Consider the following 20,518-nt stretch of genomic DNA (forward strand, 5'->3'; position numbering starts at 1 on the left):
TAACAGAGCATGGGATGCTGAGTTAGCAGCATCAGTGCCTGGGCTGCCCAGACATCAGAAGGGGCCCTGAAACCATGAGGGCACCAGCTTTCAGTTCAGGGTTGCAAAGGTGTTTGACGTCTGGCAACACTGTCAAAGCAGCGCTCAGGGTACTTCCGTGCACCAAAGGGCAAGGCTGGCATGCAGCAGTACCCTGTTATAGTCCTGACCTTCTAAGTGAGGGCTCTCTGTCCATGCCTCTGCCTTTGGGACTGGCAAGGCTACATCGCCTGGGTGGCAGTGTGCTGCTCGTCCTCCCGCAGCTGGCTGCAAAGCAGGATCCTTTGCTTGAAAGGGCCAGGCCTGATTCCTGGCACGAGCAGCTCTGGGTTCTGCCTTGCAGGCGTTTTGCCTGACCTGCAGGCTCTATGCTGACCCTCTGCCCTCTTCTCTCACAGGTTTCTGACCGAAGGGCCTGGGAGCTCCCTCCAGTGGTGCTGTGGGACGCTTCAGCCAATCCAATGCACCCTGACAACAAACTGCCCAGCCATGGCAAGGCAGGCAGCAGCGGTGCCCCAGCCCAGCACCACAACGTGAGCCAAGCGCCCACCTGCAACCTGGGCTCAAAGGGTGTGGGGGCGGGCAGCCATGGCAGCAAGGCCACTCAGATCTCCCCTGGCAACTCTGGACTGAAAAACAGCCAGAACACTGTCCCAAACTTCAGCTCCTTGAAGGGCAAGGTGAAACGGGAACGAAGCATCTCAGTGGACTCTGGAGAGCAACGAGAAGCCAGCACCCCTTCGCTGGACACTGAATCAAAAGGTAGTATGCTCCTAAACCTTGACTCAGCAAGTCCTTTTCTCAGTTGCTCCAAGCATCTTGGCAGGACCAGGGATAGGAGCAGCTGTGAGCATCTTGTGTTTCCATGCTGCCACTTCTGTTTGAGCTTGCCCTGGCTGCCTGTGCGTCTTTTGCACCTCTGCTTGTCATATCTGCAGCTTTAGGAGCAGAGTGGCTGACTGATGTCACTGTGTTTTTTTTTTTTTTGCATTTCATTCCCTAAATTGCTGGTTGCATTGGGAGTCTGGGACTCTGGTTTTCATGGTCTTCTGAGGCGTGCTAAGCAAGAGCCTGGTTCACTGAAACTGCTCCTAGTGCTCCTGCTCTGTATTGTACAGACTTTCACCTCAGGACAGAGTTTAGTGTTTTTTTTTGTTGGTTGGTTGGTTGGTTGGTTTTTCCCATCTCCTTGCTGTTGGCAAAGATCTGCCTTTGTGGTATTCTTGCAGCTGTCCAGCTACTCAGCTGTGGTTAGGGAGGAGGTGCTGCAAGGGTCTCTGAACAGCTCTGTGGTTTCATCAGCTATGGGTGACTTTTGTGTTGAAGCATGTAGCTTCTGGAAAAGGGCTGAGTCAGTACTTCCAAACCCTCTGGCTTCCCTGCCCCAGCTGGCCTTCCCTGTAGTTTCTTGCATTCCACCAAGCCTGGTGCTCAATGGCTACGTGTGACGCTTGGCTACAGGAAACAGGCTTGTTGGAGAAGAAATAGCAATGGTGCCCTTGATTCTGGCTGAGATTCACACCTGGCCACTTGAAGTTGTTGTCTTGTTGTCCACAGGCAGTGCCACTACTTTGACCTGTCCCCCTAAGCATTTGGTTTCACAAACTAAGGTGTGGTGCCTGGCTGGCATAGGCCAGAGCTGTGCCTTGGAAGAATGTGGAACATACCTGAGCAGACCTACTGCCTCCAGGAAAGCTTTCTCCCAGCTGCATTGGGAGGTTAATGTATGCCATTGGTCATAAGCATTTTAGCTTTATCTTGCTGTTGTCTTGTAGCCCAGACTTCCACAGAAAAATTACTGAAATGACATGACCAGGAATGAATGCCTGAATCTCCTACATTTATGCTGCAATTCACTGATGTGTCATGTGAATATGGCCCATAAACCACTAGATGATATACAAAGGGTGATCAGAGAGTGTTATGTTAAAGAACAGGGCTGAGCCCAGTCTGAGCAGGTGCTTGAGGACCTTTACTAGGGCTGGGAGATGTCAGTGTGAGGCTGCTCACCCCTTGCATCTGGGCTGGGTTGGCAGAGCTATCCCTCGGAGCACTCTGACATGCGGGGATTGTCCTAGCCACATCCTCTTGTGTATTTGATGGAAGGTGTAGGTATCACAGGACCTGTAGAGACCAACCAGTTTTCTGCCTTGTTGGGAAATTGGTAGTCCCCAAGGGTACAAAAGCAACTTGCAAGCCAAGAAACTCAGCTCTGTCCAGCACAGGTTGTGTCAGCTGCCTTGCTCAGCAGAGCAGCTCTGTCCTCGAGCATCCCCCATAGTCATACTCCGGTCCTGTCTCTTATTTTTTATTTCTGCTCAGTTTTGGAGGCTGTCTGCCTTTGATTGCTTGATGGGGGGAAGCAGTGGGGGAGGTGAGTGTTGTTATTTAATGACCTTTCTTTCCACTTACTGCTCTGAAGTCTGTGGCCAGGCCAAAAAGACAGCCTTGCTCAGTACTTCATCAGGAGACCCGTGCATCCATGCGTCTGGCTGGGAGGAGGGATGGCTGTGGATGTGGGAGTGCAGAACTGTGGAGGAGCAGAGCCAGCCAGTGTAGGTGCAGAGGAGGGGAGGACAAGGATGAAGCAGTAATCTTGAGTCCTCACTGCCAGCCTGGTGGGGAGCTGCAGGATTTAGTGCTCAGCTGGTGTCAGGCAGGGCAAGCACCTGGGAGGTCCCCTTGCAGGAACTGTCTGGCTGGAGCAAGCAAGAGAATGGGGAGGAAACCAGCAGGCCTCTAACAAGCTCCCTGTCTGTCTGTTGTGCTAGACTTGAGTTTTTGTGAATGACAGACAATCTAGTACTGACTGTGCTATCCTGTCAGCACTACAGCCAGCGCTCTGCCTCCTTTGATGAGCGAGCATCTGGACTGCGGCTGCAGGATGATCCTTGGGTCCAGCAGAGCTGCTGGCATCCTCAGCCTCATGCTGCTGTGAACAGCTGTGGGGTAGCAGTTCAGGTGGAACATGGGCTGCAGAAGTCTTCCTGTGAGCAGTGCCTCAGGCCAGGCACTGATGCTGCTGAGGGGCTTTCATCCTGGGCCTTTCACCCCTGCAGCCAAGGCTTTTCTGGAAGGTATTGTGCTGCAGCCCTGGTACAGTGCTCAGAATAGAGGAGGCTGTGTTTCACCAGTGCATATGAGCCCTGTGTGCATCCCATTGCTGTTCAGGGTCTTGGCACACCATGCCCAGGGTAGCCCTTGGCAGGGTACAGTGTCTCAGTGCCAGCCTAGATAGCTGTGGGACATGGTCAGTGAGCCTGGGCTTTGGTGAGCTCCAAGCTGAAGAGCCTGGCCCTTGCACCTTGTGCTGCCCTATCTGCTTTCACCAAGGTGACCGACCCAGTGTGTGTCACGCAGCTGGACAGAGCCCCAGCCCCCCGACAGGTCTCTTCAGATCAGCTCTTCTGATTGTTGTATCCTTTCACAGGTGAGGTAGCTCCCCGTAGCAAGCGGCGGTGTGTGCTGGAAAGGAAGCAGCCATACAGTGGGGACGAATGGTGCTCTGGACCAGACAGCGAGGAAGACGACAAGCCCGTCAGCAGTGCACACAGTGAGTACCTACCTCCTCACCCACCCAGAAGCTTGAATAAAGCCAAATCTCTCAAAGTGTGGTGTGGCAGGCCATTATTGGTCGTTGTGCTGTGAGAGTGTTTGTGGCCATGCAGTGAGGTATGGAACCTGTTCTGTACAGAGATGCCACTGAAATGCTGGAGGGGGAAGGTATTAAGGGTGGGTGTCTATCGAGGCTCTTGGTGTTTCAACAGTGGTTCAGGCAAGGCTGGGATCACCGAAGGTGTTCAGGGAGTTCTTCCACTTCCAGCCGCAGCCATTAGTTGAAGCCCAGCTATTCCTAAAGCCTAGGATGATGTTTTGAAATTTTTTTAGGTGTAAAGGTTTTGTGAACTTCCATGTCTAGTTGCTTAAATATCCATCTCTTCTGTCCACTAGAGTTCAAGATGTTAGAAAAAATATGTCTATTTCTCTTTGGAAGCAGCACTCTCCCTTGTGTGGCAGTTTGATATTACAGTGAGTCAGCAAATGTGCATATTTCATGAGGGTGTTGGGCAGCAAAATGTAGGTCTCTCCTGTTTTCTAAATGTATCAAAATTCATGGATATTTTGCATCTAGAATTCAGTTTACTTTCAATTTGTAGCAAGGAGAATATTTCATAGAATCATAAAATGGCTTGGGCTGGAAGGGACCTTAAAGATCATCCAATTCCAACCCCCCTGCCCTGGGCAGAGATGCCACCTGCTAGTTCAGGTTGCCCAGGGCCTTGTCCAGCCTAGTCTTGAACACCTTCAGGCATGAGGCATCCGCAGCTTCTCTGGGCATTGTGTTCCAGTGCCTCACCATCCTCTGAGTGAAGAATTTCCTCCTAATACCTAATCTAGATTCCCCTCTTTTAGCTTAAACCCATTCCCCTTTGTTCTATCATTATCTGCCTGTGAAAAAGTTGCTCTCCATATTTTTGTAAGTCCCATTTAAGTATTGAAAAGGCCACAGGGCAGGGCCTTGAGGCACGCAAGGGCCCTGGTGGATGTGAAACACAGACATGTATACAACCAAGTAGAGGGTGGCTTTTGTGCCTGCCAGCACACCATAGCCATCTTCTCCAAGATGTTTCCCAAAACGCTAGACTCTTCTTCCAGTTGATTGGGTGGCAGTGGGCTAGTCATTTCCTTCCAGTGGCCTAGTGGCTGTATTTGTGGGCAGGGATAGTGCCACCTTCCCTTTACAGCCTTCTCCATGATCTGCGTGATGAGAGCTGGTCAAGGTGGGGCTGACGAGGGGCAAGGGCCTGCAGGGAGGGATCGCGTGTCTCCCCACGTCAGATTTCCAGTGGTGTCTCTGCTCTTCACTGCTTTGCAACAGACTGACTGCTGGTGTTAGTGTCGAGTGGGTCTGCAGGGAGGTCCTTGGTGAAAGGAGAGCAGGGAGCCTGTCTTGGTGGGCTGTAGCGTGTGTGTATGGAGCTATGCGAGAGGAAAGTGATGGATGGTGCTGCTACTTACAATGCTTATTAATATTAATTAAGAATATTTAATGATTGATGATGATTAATGATTATCACTGGTGAAAAGCATCTCTTCTGTCCTCTGCTTACCCATGTGTGTGTTGTTACAGCCGTGGGAAGGGAGATGAGGTGAGCCTGACCCCTCACTCTGAGGTGAAGGGGGGACCAAAATTGGGCCCCTGGGATGCTTGGGGACAGCGGCCACCCCCATGTCAGGGACTGCTGGGTGGATGCTGCCCTCTGCCGGTGTCAGGAGCGCAGAGTCCCGGGCCCTTGCCAGGCACGCAGTGGCTTTTCCTCTCTCTCAAGGAAGAGAAGCGCCCTGACACCGAGACGCATTTTCATGCCCAGCTCTGCTATTCACACAGGTCTCTGCAGTGGCGTGGCCTTTATGCAAAGAGACTGATTGCTCTGCTGTGGCTGAGGGCCTGCTGCTCCAGCCTTCCTCCTTCCCTCCATCCCCTTTGTTAATTCTCCCGGTGCAGACAACAGTGCCATTCAGCAAAGACTGCTCTGATTCTCTTGCTACGCTGGCTTTAGTAACTTGACTCCTGTGCTCCCACAGATTGTAATGTAGCAGACCCTGCAATGTCCACAGCCTCGCAGCTTGGCCCAGGGTCCAACCCGTTGCCAAACCTGAACGAGACCAGTTCTTCCAGCACGCCTCATGGTGCTGCCCCAGGCTTACGGTCAGATGGTGCAGGAGGTGGAGGCAGCGGAACAGGAAAGCAGCCTTCACAGTTCGTTTACGTCTTTACAACGCACCTTGCTAACACGTAAGCAGGAAACCCTGTCCATCTTCCACTCGTGTGGGACTGGCCTGTCACAGCCGCCTGCTGTATACTGCACTTGACTCCAGGAGAGCTGGACAAACGTGTCTCACGTTTGTTCAGTTACACAGAGTGCATCCCTGCTGAGGTTCAGGAAGTTTGCTGGCAGCTACCGCTAATGGACAAACTTCGCCTTCTGTGCACACTTCCTCTCAGCAACGTCTAGCAATGCTTTCTGTGATGTTCACTGTAGAGTATATCTAGTCAGCATCTAATTGAAGATTTGCCCAAAGCAGTATGAGCTGCTGAACTGATTCAGAAGCATCTAGGGGGATGGGGTATCACAGGGAGTGCCATGTAACTCTTGGTGTTCTCCACTCGATTCCTCACTTCTGTCCTGCATTATCTCAGCCATGGAGTCCAGCTTGTTAGATCATAGATTCTGTGTGGTAGATCCCAGAGCATTTTGGCAACAAGCCACCCTTAAGGCAGTGTGGAGCAACAGGCACAAAGCAGAGCAGAGGGCCCAGCACAGAACATGGGAAGAGGGAAATTCCAAGGCAAGTGGTCTTCAGTTAGAGAACCTCACCGTGGCCTGTGCAGGACAGGTGGGAGGACTCTGAGCATATCCTCCCTACTCGTTTGCCTCATAAGAATTCCCAGTACCCATAGGACTGAAGAGAGGAGGTGGCACCAGGGGCCTGGGATGGGGCACAATGTCTGATCTTGGGTGGTTGGTTCTCTCTCCCCAGAGCTGCGGAAGCTGTCTTGCAGGGCCGAGCTGACTCCATTCTGGCCTATCATCAGCAAAACGTCCCGCGGGCAAAGTTAGACCAGGTATACCAACTATGGACCAAATGCTCCTGTTGGCATGTGCTGCTGACCCTTCCCTTCTGATATGGCCATTTCTCCCAGCTCCTGACTCAGCTGTGAAGGAAGGGGGGCATCAGAATTCCCTTTCAGTGGTGTGGGAAACTGCTTTTCTCTGAAACCTCTTCAGAGTGAGTCCTTGTTGCTGTAAGCTGTGAAGAGTTTGGGACGGGGCATGACATGTGGCCCTGCAGCCATGCTGGCAGAATATATAACTGTGGATTTCTAGAACATGTGACAGGGCCTGCTTCTTCCCCATGAGGAATGAAGGCAGAGCAGCCATGTGGCATGTTTCTGGGACAGAGAAGTCTCCTTTAGGGTATGGGGAAGACCATACACACTTTTTTCCTGCTCACTTTGGCTTCCTTTTTCTTTATCAGGCACCAGCTCATAAAGTGCTGGGGGTTGCTGAGCAGCCTCCGATTAACCCTCCTACTGCCAACACTCCACAGACCCAGCCACCAGCACCTCAAGCTAGTCAGCCACAGCCTCCCCCACCACAGCCTCCTCCTCCACCTCAGTCCATCAGTCAAACAGCTTTGCCTGCACCCAGCACCCTGCCCCAGGAAGGGACAAGTGAAGATGTCCGGAGAGATCTGACTCCCAACTCTCTGGGAAACAACAGTGCCAGCAACCAGCCTGGAAATAACCACCCAAATACACCCACTGCATCTGCCAACACCATGCAGTCTGGGCAAGTGGACTCTGCTACATCTAGCTCCAGCCTCCTCGGTGAGGGCCCAGGCTCAGGGATGCAGGGGAACGGGCAGGCAGGCCTGGGCCCCAGAAACCCTATGAACTCAGAGGGGCTCTCTAAGGAGCAGCTGGAGCACCGAGAGCGCTCTCTGCAGACCTTGCGGGACATTGAGCGCCTGCTGCTGCGCAGTGGGGAGGCAGAGCCATTCATGAAGTCCAGCCAAACCACAGGTGAGGGTGGGACTGCCCCTCAGTCACAGGCTGCCCCTGCCCAGCCACCCATACCGCCTGCCAGCATGAAGAAGTATGAAGAGCCTCTGCAGTCCATGATTTCCCAGACACAGAGCCTTGGTGGCCCCAGCCTGGAGCATGAGGTACCCCACCATCCAGGCACTGACATGGGGCAGCAGATGAACATGATGATGCAGCGGCTGAACCAGGACAGCCTGACACCAGAGCAAGTGGCCTGGAGGAAGCTGCAGGAAGAGTACTATGAAGAGAAGCGCCGGAAAGAAGAGCAGATTAGCATCCATGGACGGCCCATGCAGGAGATCATGATTCCACAGTCTATGGGCAGCATGATGATGCGTGGGCCCCCACCACCTTACCACAGCAAGCCTGGAGAGCAGTGGCCACCAGGGATGGGCAGCCAGCTGCGGGGACCTATAGACATGCAGGACCCTATGCAGCTAAGGGGAGGGCCACCCTTCCCAGGGCCACGATTCCCTGGAAATCAAATGCAGAGAGTCTCTGGCTTTGGAGGGATGCAGAACATGTCCTTGGATGCTCTTGGGCCCATGAATGCTATGCAGAGGCCAGTCAGGCCTGGCATGGGATGGAGTGATGATCTGCCCCCTATGGGAGGCCCTGGGAACTTTCCGCAAGGCTCCCTGCCGTACCCATCAGGGCAAGGGGACCCTGAAAGGTTTATGAATCCCCGTGCCAGGGAGGAGATCCTGAGGCACCAGCTGATGGAGAAACGCCCAGTCGCAATGCAGAGGCCCATGGGGATGTCCAGCAGCTCCATGAACCAGGGTATGGAGATGGAGAGGATGATACAAGCTCACAGGCAGATGGATCAATCCATGTTTGCTGGACAGATAACAGGGGATACCCTGAGCAGTGCCCCAATGGGTATGGATTTTGCAGGCACTCGGGGGATGCTGAGCCCTCCTATGAGCCAGTCAGGCCTTCGGGATATGGATGCACCCATGGGCCCTGGCAACCTCAACATGAACATGAATGTCAACATGAACATGAACATGAACCTCAATGTCCAGATGACCCCCCAGCAGCAGATGATGATGTCACAGAAGATGAGGGGCCCTGACATGATGGCCCACCAGGGTATGAGCCCTGAGGAGCTGGCCAGGGTGAGGGCTCAGAATGGCAATGGCAATGCTATGCTGGGGGGGACGCAGAAAATGGTGATTCCCTCCCAGTTCCCCAGCCAAGGACAAGGCTTCTCAAGCGGGCAAGGACCTTACCCCAACATGCCCCAGGAGATGAGCAGCACCTCAGACATGTTCAGCCCTGAGCAAGGCACCATGCCTGTTGGGAGCATCAGCGGCACCACCAGACTCAGCCACATCCCTCTGCCTCCAGCCACCAATCCTACTCCTGCACAAGGGGGCAACTTGGCCAACATGCATCCAGCACCTTCCCGGGGGCTGGGCCGCCGGCCCTCTGACCTAACCATCAACATCAGCCAGATGAATTCTCCCAGCATGGGTCACCTCAAGTCCCCCACCCTCAGCCAAGTGCACTCACCACTGGTCACTTCTCCTTCTGCCAACCTCAAGTCCCCACAAACGCCCTCACAGATGGTCAGCATGCCACCTTCTAACCAGTCTGGACCCCTTAAGTCCCCCCAGGTGATGAGCTCTTCACTTAACGTCCGGTCCCCGACTGGCTCACCAAGCCGCCTGAAGTCCCCTTCTATGGCTGTTCCTTCCCCTGGTTGGGTGCCATCTCCCAAAGCCACAATGCCCAGCCCAGGAGTCAACCAGAGCAAGCAGACACTCAGCATGAACTCCTCTGCTTCCATGGCAGGACTGGATCAGGGTACGTTGCTATCTTGTGTGGGAGTGTGTATGGTTTTGGTGAGTGTGTGGACATCCCAAATCCTGGAACAAGCACTCTGTGATCAAAGGCTCCTTATGATCAACACTGGTCACCTTCTGCTCCTGTGGTTACCATCCCACAAATCCAGCCTGCTCAGACGGGCTGTGATCACATTGCCAGCTCTAGTCCCATGCTCCCTGTACGCTGTGAAGCACATGCTCCTGCTCTCCTTCCTGCTCTGCTCACAAGGCTGCTTGTTGCAGGCAGCCCAGAGGGTGTTTACAGCCACTGCCTGCTGGCACAGCAGGGTAGTTTCTGTCCTGACAGCAGAGGTGACAGCTGTGAGCTTAGAGAGATGCTACATGCAGGAGTTGGGGTAGATGTCATGGGAATGATGCCCTGCATTGGAATGACTCAAGGACTGTATTTTTGTCATCTGTCTTTGCATTTTGCCACCATTTTGCTAGGCTGTTTCTCCCCATGGTGTTTCTTTCATGACCGCAGGCATGCTCTCCCAGGAGTGGGAAGACATTTGTGTCTATGTGTGCCCTTACTTTTTATGGATTTTTTTTTTCCCAGGTAAGGCCCAGATAGGGCCTTTTTGAGTAGATGGAAGGGCAAATGGAACAACTTTTTCTTCAGCAGCAACTCAAGGTCTGTGTCTGAGTTGGGAAGTCAGGCAATTTGAAGTGGAAGTCCATTACAGTTCTGGAGCATGGGCCTCCTCTGAGTCTGGAGGACTCTGGGCCTTGCCAGCTGTCTTGCAGCCTTCTCTGATGGCTGCCATTGTAAGGGGGAGAAAGTTTTGCTATCTGACAGGAGCAAGCCACAGCATGTGGGCAGTACTGAGCTGTCTATTTCTTGCTTGCAGGTTCTCTCCCTTCTGGGCCCAGGAGCAGTTCTTCGGCACCAGCCAGTAACCAACCAGCCTCTAGCACTATGAATCCCAATATGCCTTTTACTTCCTCTCCAGATCCATCCCCCTCCCAGAACCCCCTTTCTCTGATGATGTCTCAGATGTCCAAGTATGCTATGCCCAGCTCCACACCTCTCTACCACAATGCCATCAAAACCATTGCCTCCTCTGATGATGAGCTGCTGCCAGACAGGCCTATGCTTCCACCGGGAAGCATGTCAGGTATGTATCTGCAGGGCTGGGCTTTAGGGGGATGAGACTGTCTTGTTGCTGTCCACAGGTCTAATGGACTGGATGAACTGGAAGAGAGCAGTTGTACAGTTGAAGCAGGCAACAGCAAGTTGTGTTCCCTCACCAACTTCCTTCTTAGCTTAAATTTGCTCTCGCTTGTAACAGTTGTCTCTGCCCAGGCTGACCATCAGCTTTTGGCTTGGGTTTGGAGCCTGAAAGGACACAACCCAGTCTGGCATTTGAGGCACTCTTCTTCCATGAGCTCTGGAAGCTTTTGGAACAATCTTCACTCGATGTGGCTATGTTGGCCTTGGAATTTCACTGCCCCTGGATACGTCTCAGGCCCAAGACTTCCAGGCAGAGGTCTGCTGCTTGGAACCCTTGTACTCTTCTGCAGCAAGACAAGGACACTCAGACCCAGGCTTGGGAGTCTGGTGGTTGTGAGTGGAGCCAGGTGCCTGCATGAGCAAGGCTATGTCTTAGCACAGTTGTGATTTCAGTAAGCAACAGCCAGACATGCTTCACTGGCTGGTGGCACTGATGAGGACAGCTAGACAAATGGTTGTCTTTCGTCATTTGGTGACCAGCATGAAAGGGAAGGGGAATTCCAGCAGGCTGTACTACTTGATGTTGGAGTTTAAAGCTGTCTGATAAATAATTTTCGTGGTTTTCAAAATGAAAAATCAACTTGTTGACTCTTTGCTAAGAAGTTACTTAGTTTGACCGCAGGCATGCAAATGCACTTGCTGCCTCTGAAACTGAACCCCTCTGCAAACCCCGTTTGCTCTGCTGTATTGATGAACACATTCCTCCCTCCTAGATAGCACTTGTGTTGGGCTGCCAACACTTGCCTTGTTCCGTCTTGCCACCCAGCAGTGTGTGGTCACAGGAGCTTGCTGGAGGGCTAGCCCTGCAGGCAGGCAGTGGTGAAGGGTCACTTCTTCCGTGCTTTCCAGGCAGCTGAGTGCTCTGCTGAGATCATGGTGTCCCCATAGAGCTGTTTCAACATGCCAAGCTATCTGGGACTATAAAATTAGCAGGCCATAAGAACTACAAATCAACATGAATTGCATCTGTGTGTTCTGTTAACATCCCTGGTGTTTTGTTAACATCCTTGAAACTAAGCTGCTCCCAGGCAGGCCTTGACGTATCACCTGTCTCTCTGGCAGGAGCTTCTTCTAGTGGCAAAGTCCTGGCTGACAGTGTTGCAGTGACTGAAACTGAAATAGCTCTCTGCCGTTCGTGGGCTTAGGGAGCTGGATTTTGGAGCACTTCTTTCTGACATTGATGCTTTGCATTCTTCTTGCATCCCCTTACTTGGAGCTTGGGGCTTTTGGAGCAGGAGAGCAAAGCAAGCTCACACAGGGTGTGGATTTTGCAGCCCTGAGAGGTCTGTGGGCAGAGTTAACTCTTCTCATTTTCTTCTCCTTACGTGTGACAGGGAATCAGACAAATCAACTGCACTTAAACTCCGTGGGACCTGGATCCTCTCAGAGCCCCATGGGAATGAACCTGCCTGGTCAGCAGCCTCTCTCCCATGAACCACCCCCTACCTCCATGATGTCCTCCCCAAACCCGCTGGGCTCCAACATTCCTATGCACCCAAGTGCACCAGGGGCAGGCGTACCCCCCCCGAACCCCATGATGCTCCCCCCAGGGCCCCAGGACTCGCTGAACCAGCAGTGTGGCCCTGTGCCAAACAGTTCGCAGATGATTCCTTCCAACCAGCTCGTGTTCCCCCGCATGCAGCAGCCCCACAACGCCATGCAGTCTCCTGCAGGAGGCATGCCCATGGTCCCTGGTGGGGCAGGTGGCCCTGGCATGCAGCAGCATTACCCCCCAGGAATGCCATTGCCACCTGACGACCTTCCTGCCCAGCAGCCTGGCCAGATGCCCCCTCAGCAGCACATAATGGGCAAGAACATCCCTCGGATTGGTGAGACCTACCCTGCCGTGCTCCCCGGAGTGGCATCGGTGCTGAATGACCCTGAGCTCAGTGAGGTCATCCGCCCCACGCCCACTGGCATCCCTGAGTTCGACCTCTCCAGGATCATCCCATCAGAGAAGCCAAGCAGCACCTTGCAGTATTTCCCCAAAAGTGACAGCCAAGCACCCAAATCACAGCCTTCCAACCTCCACCTTATGAACCTGCAGAACATGATGGCTGATCAGCCCCCTGTGCGGCCAGGTATGAATGCTCCCAGCCTTCCAGGGCAGCAAGGCGTGCAGCGGGGACTCGGCATGCCCATGTGCCATCCCGGACAAGTGCCCATGCTGGGCAGGACAGGCATACCGCCCCAGCAGGGCATGATGGGCAACAGCATGCACCAGGGCATGATGTCTCCGCAGCAGAGCCTGATGGCCCAGCAGAATTTCATGCTGATGCAGGCCAAGCAGAGGAGCATGTCTGTGTCAGGGGAGATGTATGCCCAGACGGGACACATGATGTCACCTCAGGGCTCGCTCATGGGGCCCCCACCACAGCAGAACCTAATGGTCACGCACCAAATGAGGCAGAGAAGTGTCTCCCTGGACAGCCAAATGAGTTACATCCCTGGGCCAGGGAACATGGCAAACCTGCCTTTCTAAGCATCACTGATGCACTGGGACAGGGAGGGGCCTGATTGTACAAACGTTTTTAAAACTTTCGTCGGGGGCGGGTTGGGGCCAATGCCAGTGGAGGACATCAAGTGGGATGCTTTTCATATCAGATTTGCCTCTCTACAGAAAACCACATGTGCAGTAAACTTGATGTGAATTTTTTTTTCTCCCTTTTTTTGAGAGGAAAGGGGAGGGTGGAGGGACTGGGAGTGGGGCTGTTAATTTTGAACCCTGTGTGTTGTCCAGGGACTTCCAGACCCTGTGGCAGTTTGTAAAGTTTTCATTTATCATTTTCCTCCTTCAAGTGTTTTTGTTTTGTTTTGTTTTTGTTTTAATTTTTTCTTCTCTGTCCTTTTTTTCCTTTTTCCTTTTTATTTTTCCTTTTAAGCAACCAAAATGCGCAAGAGGGTTTTTGGAACTAGCTGTAAATAGGTCGCTGAGAACGGCAAAACTTGTGCTGGTTTTTAATTGTTCTGTATTTCTGTGTTTTAATAGAAGCCTCAAAACATGTTTAAAAAAAAAAAAAAAAAAAAAAACATGCTAAAGGCAACAGTGTACAAGGATTGAAAGCTCTCCTTGGGGAGGCAGGAGGATCCCCCAGGGTGCACAGGGCATTGAGAGATTCCATTATAGAGTGACTCTTTGTCAAACCTGTGTTATTCATGCATTTGAACAGTTTGCATGTGCAGGGTGTACGGTTTCATGCAGATCTAAGGCCCCTGTGGAGTCTGTGCTGAGCACAAGAACACAACCAATGACTGAGGACCACTGGGGAGGTCAGAACTGTGGCCCCAGTCATTGGAGCAGCGGTCCTCTGGCCGGGCAGAGGCCGTAGTTTCTTAGGATCCAGCTGTTACTGCTCCATGGTGAAGCTGCTTTGCCTGTGAAAGGGAGAATGCCAGCTGGCTGGCTAGAAAAGCAGCAAGGATCCAGGCTCTGCAGATAATAACATGCTGGGCCTGAAGGTCTCAACCAGCTGTGCCATCTCTAGTCTTTTCTCTTCCCTTCATGCGGTGTGTCCTGTGGGCAGTGTGGCATAGGGATAGGTGCGAGGTGAGCTGGATGGTTCCTTCTTGTGCTTCCAGGAGAGACCAGCTGGGAGCCCTGCTCTTTTACAGACTTCCTACACCAGTCCTTTACCCACCCATTGTCCTCCATGATCACAACATGTTCCCTCTACCTCTGCTGTTGAATGGTCTCCCAGGTCTTCCTTCCTCATCACACTTGCCTGTCCTGCTCATCTGGGCTTTCACAGGCAATCTTTGTTCCATCTTGCCCCAAGCTACCTGTTGCAGCCCTGCCATACTGCACTGTAGAGGGCCAGCTGTTGAAGATGAGCTGTCCCTGCATGCAATACTACATCTCAGAATCAGAGTTGTCTTGTATGGTGTCAGCTGTGTGGCAGCTGCGTGTCACGAGCTGTCCACGGGCTGCTCTTTGTTTCTGATATAGAGGCTGAGGTTCTTATTCCTAGGCTGACGGAAGCCATTTGAACAATTTAGGCTTTTCTGGATGTGCTTCGCCCTCCCATCTTCCATTCTGTAAGGTCTTCCTGCACAAGGCACCAGTGTTTTTTCCTGTGTCTGTCCACTGAAGGGACTGTGGGATTAAGCACATGCACTTCTGTACACACAGGATCTCTGGATCTCTGCAGGGACCGCGTTCCAGCATGGTGTACCCTATGGGTATCCCACTGTGAACTCAGGGCACTTGATTGCCACATGAACACCAGCTGGAGGATTATCTCTGCAAAGCCAGACTTAGCATACTACCTCTCTTGTAACAGCGCTCACCTTTCCCTACTTGAAACCACAGGGAGGAGAAGGCTTTCAGAACGGGAGGTTGTCAAGTAGAGAGGGATTGGCAAAGCTTTTTATTGTCTTGCAAAGCTGTTGGAGAAGACTGGCAGGTGGTGAAATGTCAATCCAGTGTCTGTGTTGATTGGATCTGTAATGATTTAGCCACAAAGTCTAATCAGGAATACCTTGAAGTGTTGGGGTATTTGTAGAGTGCAGTACCAGGTTACAAGTGTGGGTCTGGATTTGAGAAAGAACTTCACTCTGGTCTCCTGCTTTGTGTTGTTTATGATCTGACTGAGCATTGTTTTCAAAAGCGGCAAAGCAGGAACAATCCTGGAAAGTGCTTGTCCCTGCCTTAGCAGTTAGGGCAAAGAGGAATAGTCTTCAACCCGGGCTAAGTAAGTGTGCTTTGGACCTGACATTGTAGCTGGTTGGATTCTCCATCCTTGCAGAGTGTGTGTTTCATCTGGGAGGATGTGGCTTGAGCAGATGCAGCTTTTTCTTAGCTTGACTAGCCTGAAAGGCTGTGGCTTCCCTTGGCTGCACTTTGGGGTGTTGCCTGTTGGTATTTTCTTGTAAACATCCAAATACCAATGCCATCCCTGAACCTTGCTCATCACCCACCAGCTAGTCTTGGTTAATTTAAAGCCATAATATTTTTATTTAAAAAAAAAGCTTTTTTGTTTGTCTGTAGACAGCTGTTATTTTGGTCCAGTTAAGATCTCTGCCTGTCAGTACCTTCCCTGTTGTCCTCTCCACCCAGCCCAACTCAAAAGTTGCCTGGGGCTTCCCATCGTCACTCCGTCAGCAGCACGTTGTCCCTGTGTCAGCCCGAGCCCGCAGTGCATTGCTCCGCCGCACTGGAGAAGCCACCGCTGCCTGCACATGGGCGCGGGCAGCCTGATGGCAGGCGGAAGACCTGTCCTTTGGTGATATATTACTAAGAAGCAAACCCTTTCAACTCAGCAGGCCTGTATACAAAAGGCAAATCCTGGCATTATTTCAGCTGTGAGCTGTAGATTTCAGAGCAGCAGTCAGGGCTCTTCGTCAAAATCCCCCTGCCCTGAAGCCAACCAGCCCTACCCTGACTGCTGTGATGGGTGAACCACAGGGAGATGAGGTGCTGCACAGCACCTTCTGCCTGGGCACCGCTCCCAACTGTGCCCGAGATCAGCACTTATGGCAGGAGCTTCTCTGGAAGCTAAGTAACAGTGAGTCCTTGTTAGACCTGGGCAGAGTTTGCCATCAGCCGGCTACCCGCTGCCGTGAGCTGTGTCTAGTCTCGTGTCTTGTAGTTTATTGCTCGGCTTCTCAGCTTGAGTTCTGTGTACTGACTCCACCTAATCACAGTAAAAGGTTTGCCCATGTTTTAGCCATGACTTTGCAATGTTTTTCTGGCTCTGAAAAGTAAACGTTGGGAAACAGCATCTTTCAGTACATCAAATAATCACACACGTGGAATTAGCTTTCACATTGAGGTAATGGTGACTGACCTGTTCTCTGTCATCCCATGGAGAAACTTCCCCAGTCATTTTGTACCATTATATAAATATATATATAAATATAAATATATAAATACAATATGTGAAGACATCTTATTGGTTTTTATTTGAAACAATTTTTAGGCTTGTTTTTGGGTATCTGTGCTGCCTGTAATGTATTGACCTGTTTTATAGGTGCCTTTTTATTAAAAAGACAAATTTCAAAACCTGACCTTGTGTCTGTCTTCGATGGTCTGTGTGATGTTCTGCAGGGTTGCAAGCAGGTGTGCACAGCATGGTGGTGCCTGGAGGAGCTCAGCTAATGTCACCTGTGGCAGGTTGGTGTTGATAAGGGAGCCCAGCTGGACCCAATGTAAATACTTTTCTGTCAGTTAGCGGCTCTCTTTGAGAGGAGAGGAGCTCTTCAGGGATGCCAGAGTTGTCCATGCATAATATATGCTGAGACTTCACTGCAGCTGAAGTCATCTTTTTGTGAAATCCAGGTCAGCCCCTGCTCACAGCAGGGTCAGTTGTTCAGTCTGTGCTAAGTGAATGATCTGGACCTCATCAGCTGCTTGCGTGATGCCTCCCTCCCCCAGGACAGAGTGAGACCCGACCATGCAGCTTGGCGTGGTTCCTTAACCAGTTGTGGATTTTGCTCTGTAAGTCCAGGCTGTGCTGCTGTTCTGTCCCATCCTCTTGTGCTAGCCCGTCCTCTAGCTTCTGTGGCTTGAGGCAGTTCTTTAAGTGCTGCGAGTAATCAACAGCTACAGGAGAAGCAGCCTCATTTTCTTTTCTTGCTTGCTGCAGGTCCCTTTGTTCTAGCTGTGGATCCTGGCCTGGTGGCTGCTCCTAGCCTCTGGTGCCAGGCAGGGGTGGGCAAGGTTGAGTGGCCCAGTGCCAAGCTGACCTGTGAGTGCTGTTCCCATCACTGTCGGTCCAATCTCCTGCCACTGAGGCAGCAGCTGTGTGCCTCTGAAGAGAAGCTCCTGGTCTTCATGAGATATCTGTGGGCTCCTGGAGGACCTGGGACACCTGCGCTTGGTGTGGATGCTGCCTTGAGGCTGTGCCCTTCCTGTAGCAGACAGAAACTGACCTCTGCTGCTGGCTGGGACTGGGGACCTCCTAGGCAGGATGAGGTGCAACGGGACACCTCCCAGGTAGGTGGGCATGCACAGGGCTGGGGGGCGGCTGGGCATGACCACTGAGATAACTCAAAGTCCTGATAGGACTGTAGAGTGGAGAGGTGATCTAGGGTTAGGACTGGCTGCCCCTGCTGTCTGCTAGCATCTGGAGTCCCACGGTTCCCTCTGGTGCTGGGCATCCTGTGTCATGGCAAAAAGTGTGTGTGCCGTAGCTGCTGTGTACTTTTGGGGAGAACCAGAGCAAACGAAGCAGGCTGGGATTACTGCAGTGTGTGTGGGGCCTGTGCTGGGGCTCATGGGGACCACTTGGAGCTGAGGCAGGGGCTGCGCTGCTGCCTGAGTGCAGAGCTGGGGTAGCATACGCTGCCAAGAACCAAGCGAGCGGGTCTGGGTGGTGCATGTCCACATCCAGGATGAGGAAGATGCAGAAGTCAGCAGTGTGGACACTGAAGTGCTTGAGCATTTGTTTCCCACTGGGAGATTGGGGGAAGGCAGTAGGTTGTTGTCTTGATAAGGAAAATGAAATTCTGTGAGAGCTTCAGCGGGCAGGGGCGTTGGAGCTGTGCAAGGGTGGGAGGAGAGCCCCTGCTCCACAGTGCTCCCAGGCATGCAGTCACTCATGCGTTCCCTGCCTCGCGCCTGTTGGTGTGCTCTTCACTGCCTGCCACAGCTTCACGGTCGCTGTGCGCAGCAGGATCTCTGCTAACTAAAACAACCAAGATACAGTTCCTGGGCAGCTCAGTCACCCCATAGGAAAGAGGGAGCAGCACGTTGCCCTGGGAGCTGTTCCGTGGCCCCTTTGGTGAGCACCAGGGCTGCTTGTGGGCTGTCTGCTCCAGCCTCTGTTGCAGAGTGGTGCCCAGGGCTGGGTCACACAGGGCTGGGTATGTCATGGTGGCATTGACGTGACCTCCCTGCGGGAGCCACGCAGCAGTGCTCAGCACTGTCCCTCTCCGGCATGTGACAGGGGTGGTGCCTTTCTGCATCACTCTGTGGGGGTGGGCTGGGCCCTGGGGAGTGGAAAGCCCAGCTTCCTGGGTGGTGAAGGAGAGTTCCTCTTGCTGCTTTGTGTTACCGTTCAGCAGACTGAGTGAGTCCTTAGGGCCCAGCTGAGGACAGAGGTGAGACCCACAGGGCAGCATCCGAACTTGCCAATGGGAATTAAGGCAGTCTTATCTCTTTCTCATTTCCAGCACAGCCACAGATGTGGGCCTCTTGCTGCATACCCAGCTCAGCTGTAATCGTGAGAGGAAGCAGGGCAACTGAAACAGCAGCTGGCTTGATGCAGTAGGGATGGAAAGGGGCTGGGGAGAGCCCAGCAATGGCAGAGGTCGTTCTGGGCTCTCCCTCCCTCAGCTCCTTGTCTGGCTGGCTGGCTCCCAGGCCCTCCCAAGCCAACGTGCAGGTTGCTGCAGGAGCAACCTCCACCCTTGCAGTCTGCCAGCTCCCAGCCTGGCCAAACACTAGCCCCACAGGTGGTTCTCCCCTCAGGGCAGCAGCTGCTGGGGCAGTCTGTAACAGCGAGCTAAACACAGGGCTTGATGGTCTCTGAACACAACAGAGCCTTTGCTCTCTTGCAAGCTCTCGGGTCCCTGCGCAAAGCGGGATGCATAGCAGGAATGTGTCATCAACCTACTCCATTTGCGGGTGCATTTCCCTTCTCAAAGTGACGCAAATGCAGGCAACTGCTTACAAGCACCATATGTGGGAAGAGATAGTACTTTATTTGTTACAGCTCTCATAAACTTTCAAAAAGTTTACTGACATGCCAGTGCTAAACACCATAGTAACAATAGATGCATAATCTGTTCACCTATATTTTGTGTGTAGATTTTCCGTTTACTCTGTGAATGCTGTAAGGTTATACACTCTGACTGTTCAATTCCTTGGGAATGTTTGTGTAAGGACATAGTTCCCATAGACTGGGGCTAGGGAGGTGTTTACAACATGTCTGCATAGGTTCATTCACCGGTACAACTGTAGAGGTAGCAAGGGCAGGCTTCAAAGAGCATCTCTTCCTCTGCTGTTCGTGCTTGGACAGCCACAGTCACCATTACCTGAAGGTTTCAGCTTCAAAGAAGCAGCACTGCAGGAAATGGTGGACTGTTCTTTCTATAAAGGCCTTATATCTGGGGAGTTTTCTTGTCATGTCGGAATCTGTAGACAACTTATTCAGATCTCTGCCTGAGCTGGACTAGTCTAAAGTGACCCATTCCTTAATTATTGCTCTTTGCAGCGTGGCCCTGGGATGTGGTGAGGTTAGGTTGTAACTGAGCTTTTTGTTAGTGGATTGAACTTCAGAAGGGAATTTAGCACAAAATCCCCGCTGCAGCAGTAGAACTGCCATCGTTCTGACTTTGCATAAACAGTGAGGTGAGTGGTACAGCAGATTTTAATGTGTGTTCGTGGTTAGGATTGTTCCCGTGTGACAGTTTGTGTGTATGACTATCATTCAGTTTAGGCCAAAGTGATGTTTAGCTAATAAGAGAAATGTAACAAAGCAATGCTGTGTGTGTGCTGACACGTTACTGTGATAAGGCCTACTAGGAAACAGCAGGCTGCACAAGTCTGTTAGGGCTGCCCTACATGCTAGCTTGCAGTGTAATAATGAGCTGTGACTCTTGTTTTGGACCGACTTGTTACTGAGAAGCCTTGATCCAGGCAGTTGCTGGATACTCATGGTTCAAGGCAAAATCAATGCTCAGGTTTGTTCTGTGCAAACTGATGCACTCAACGTCTAAAGGCTCCATGCACGCAGGTAGAGCAAGAATATCTGAAAGCACAGCGCTAAACAAAATGCCACGTTCCCATTCGGGCCGCTAAAACCAAACAGAAATAATGCAAATTAGCTCTTCCTTCCATGTTCTACCTTACTCTGAGGTAAT

The 20,518-nt window shown here is 52.1% G+C and overlaps 1 protein-coding gene across 1 annotated transcript; it reads left to right on the forward strand.

Annotated features, from left to right (window-relative positions):
* Positions 1-417: 417 nt before the first annotated feature.
* On the forward strand, positions 418-13,744 carry BCL9L (BCL9 like). The gene is made up of 7 exons (XM_035346067.1): positions 418-801; positions 3,470-3,592; positions 5,626-5,836; positions 6,583-6,667; positions 7,081-9,460; positions 10,332-10,598; positions 12,040-13,744. Exons 1-7 carry the CDS (start codon positions 501-503, stop codon positions 13,194-13,196), a joined length of 4,524 nt encoding a protein of 1,507 aa, XP_035201958.1. The 5' UTR covers positions 418-500; the 3' UTR covers positions 13,197-13,744.
* Positions 13,745-20,518: the final 6,774 nt, after the last annotated feature.

Source organism: Oxyura jamaicensis, chromosome 24 (assembly GCF_011077185.1).
Source record: "Oxyura jamaicensis isolate SHBP4307 breed ruddy duck chromosome 24, BPBGC_Ojam_1.0, whole genome shotgun sequence".
NCBI classification, from domain to species: Eukaryota; Metazoa; Chordata; class Aves; order Anseriformes; family Anatidae; genus Oxyura; species Oxyura jamaicensis.

Excerpts from the sequence above, each read along its gene's own strand:
- BCL9L (XM_035346067.1), top strand. The coding sequence starts at position 501 with ATGCACCCTGACAACAAACTGCCCAGCCATGGCAAGGCAGGCAGCAGC. Across the intron at positions 3,593-5,625 it reads GCCCGTCAGCAGTGCACACA|ATTGTAATGTAGCAGACCCT; the intron begins GTGAGTACCTAC and ends GTGCTCCCACAG. Across the intron at positions 6,668-7,080 it reads CGCGGGCAAAGTTAGACCAG|GCACCAGCTCATAAAGTGCT; the intron begins GTATACCAACTA and ends TTTCTTTATCAG.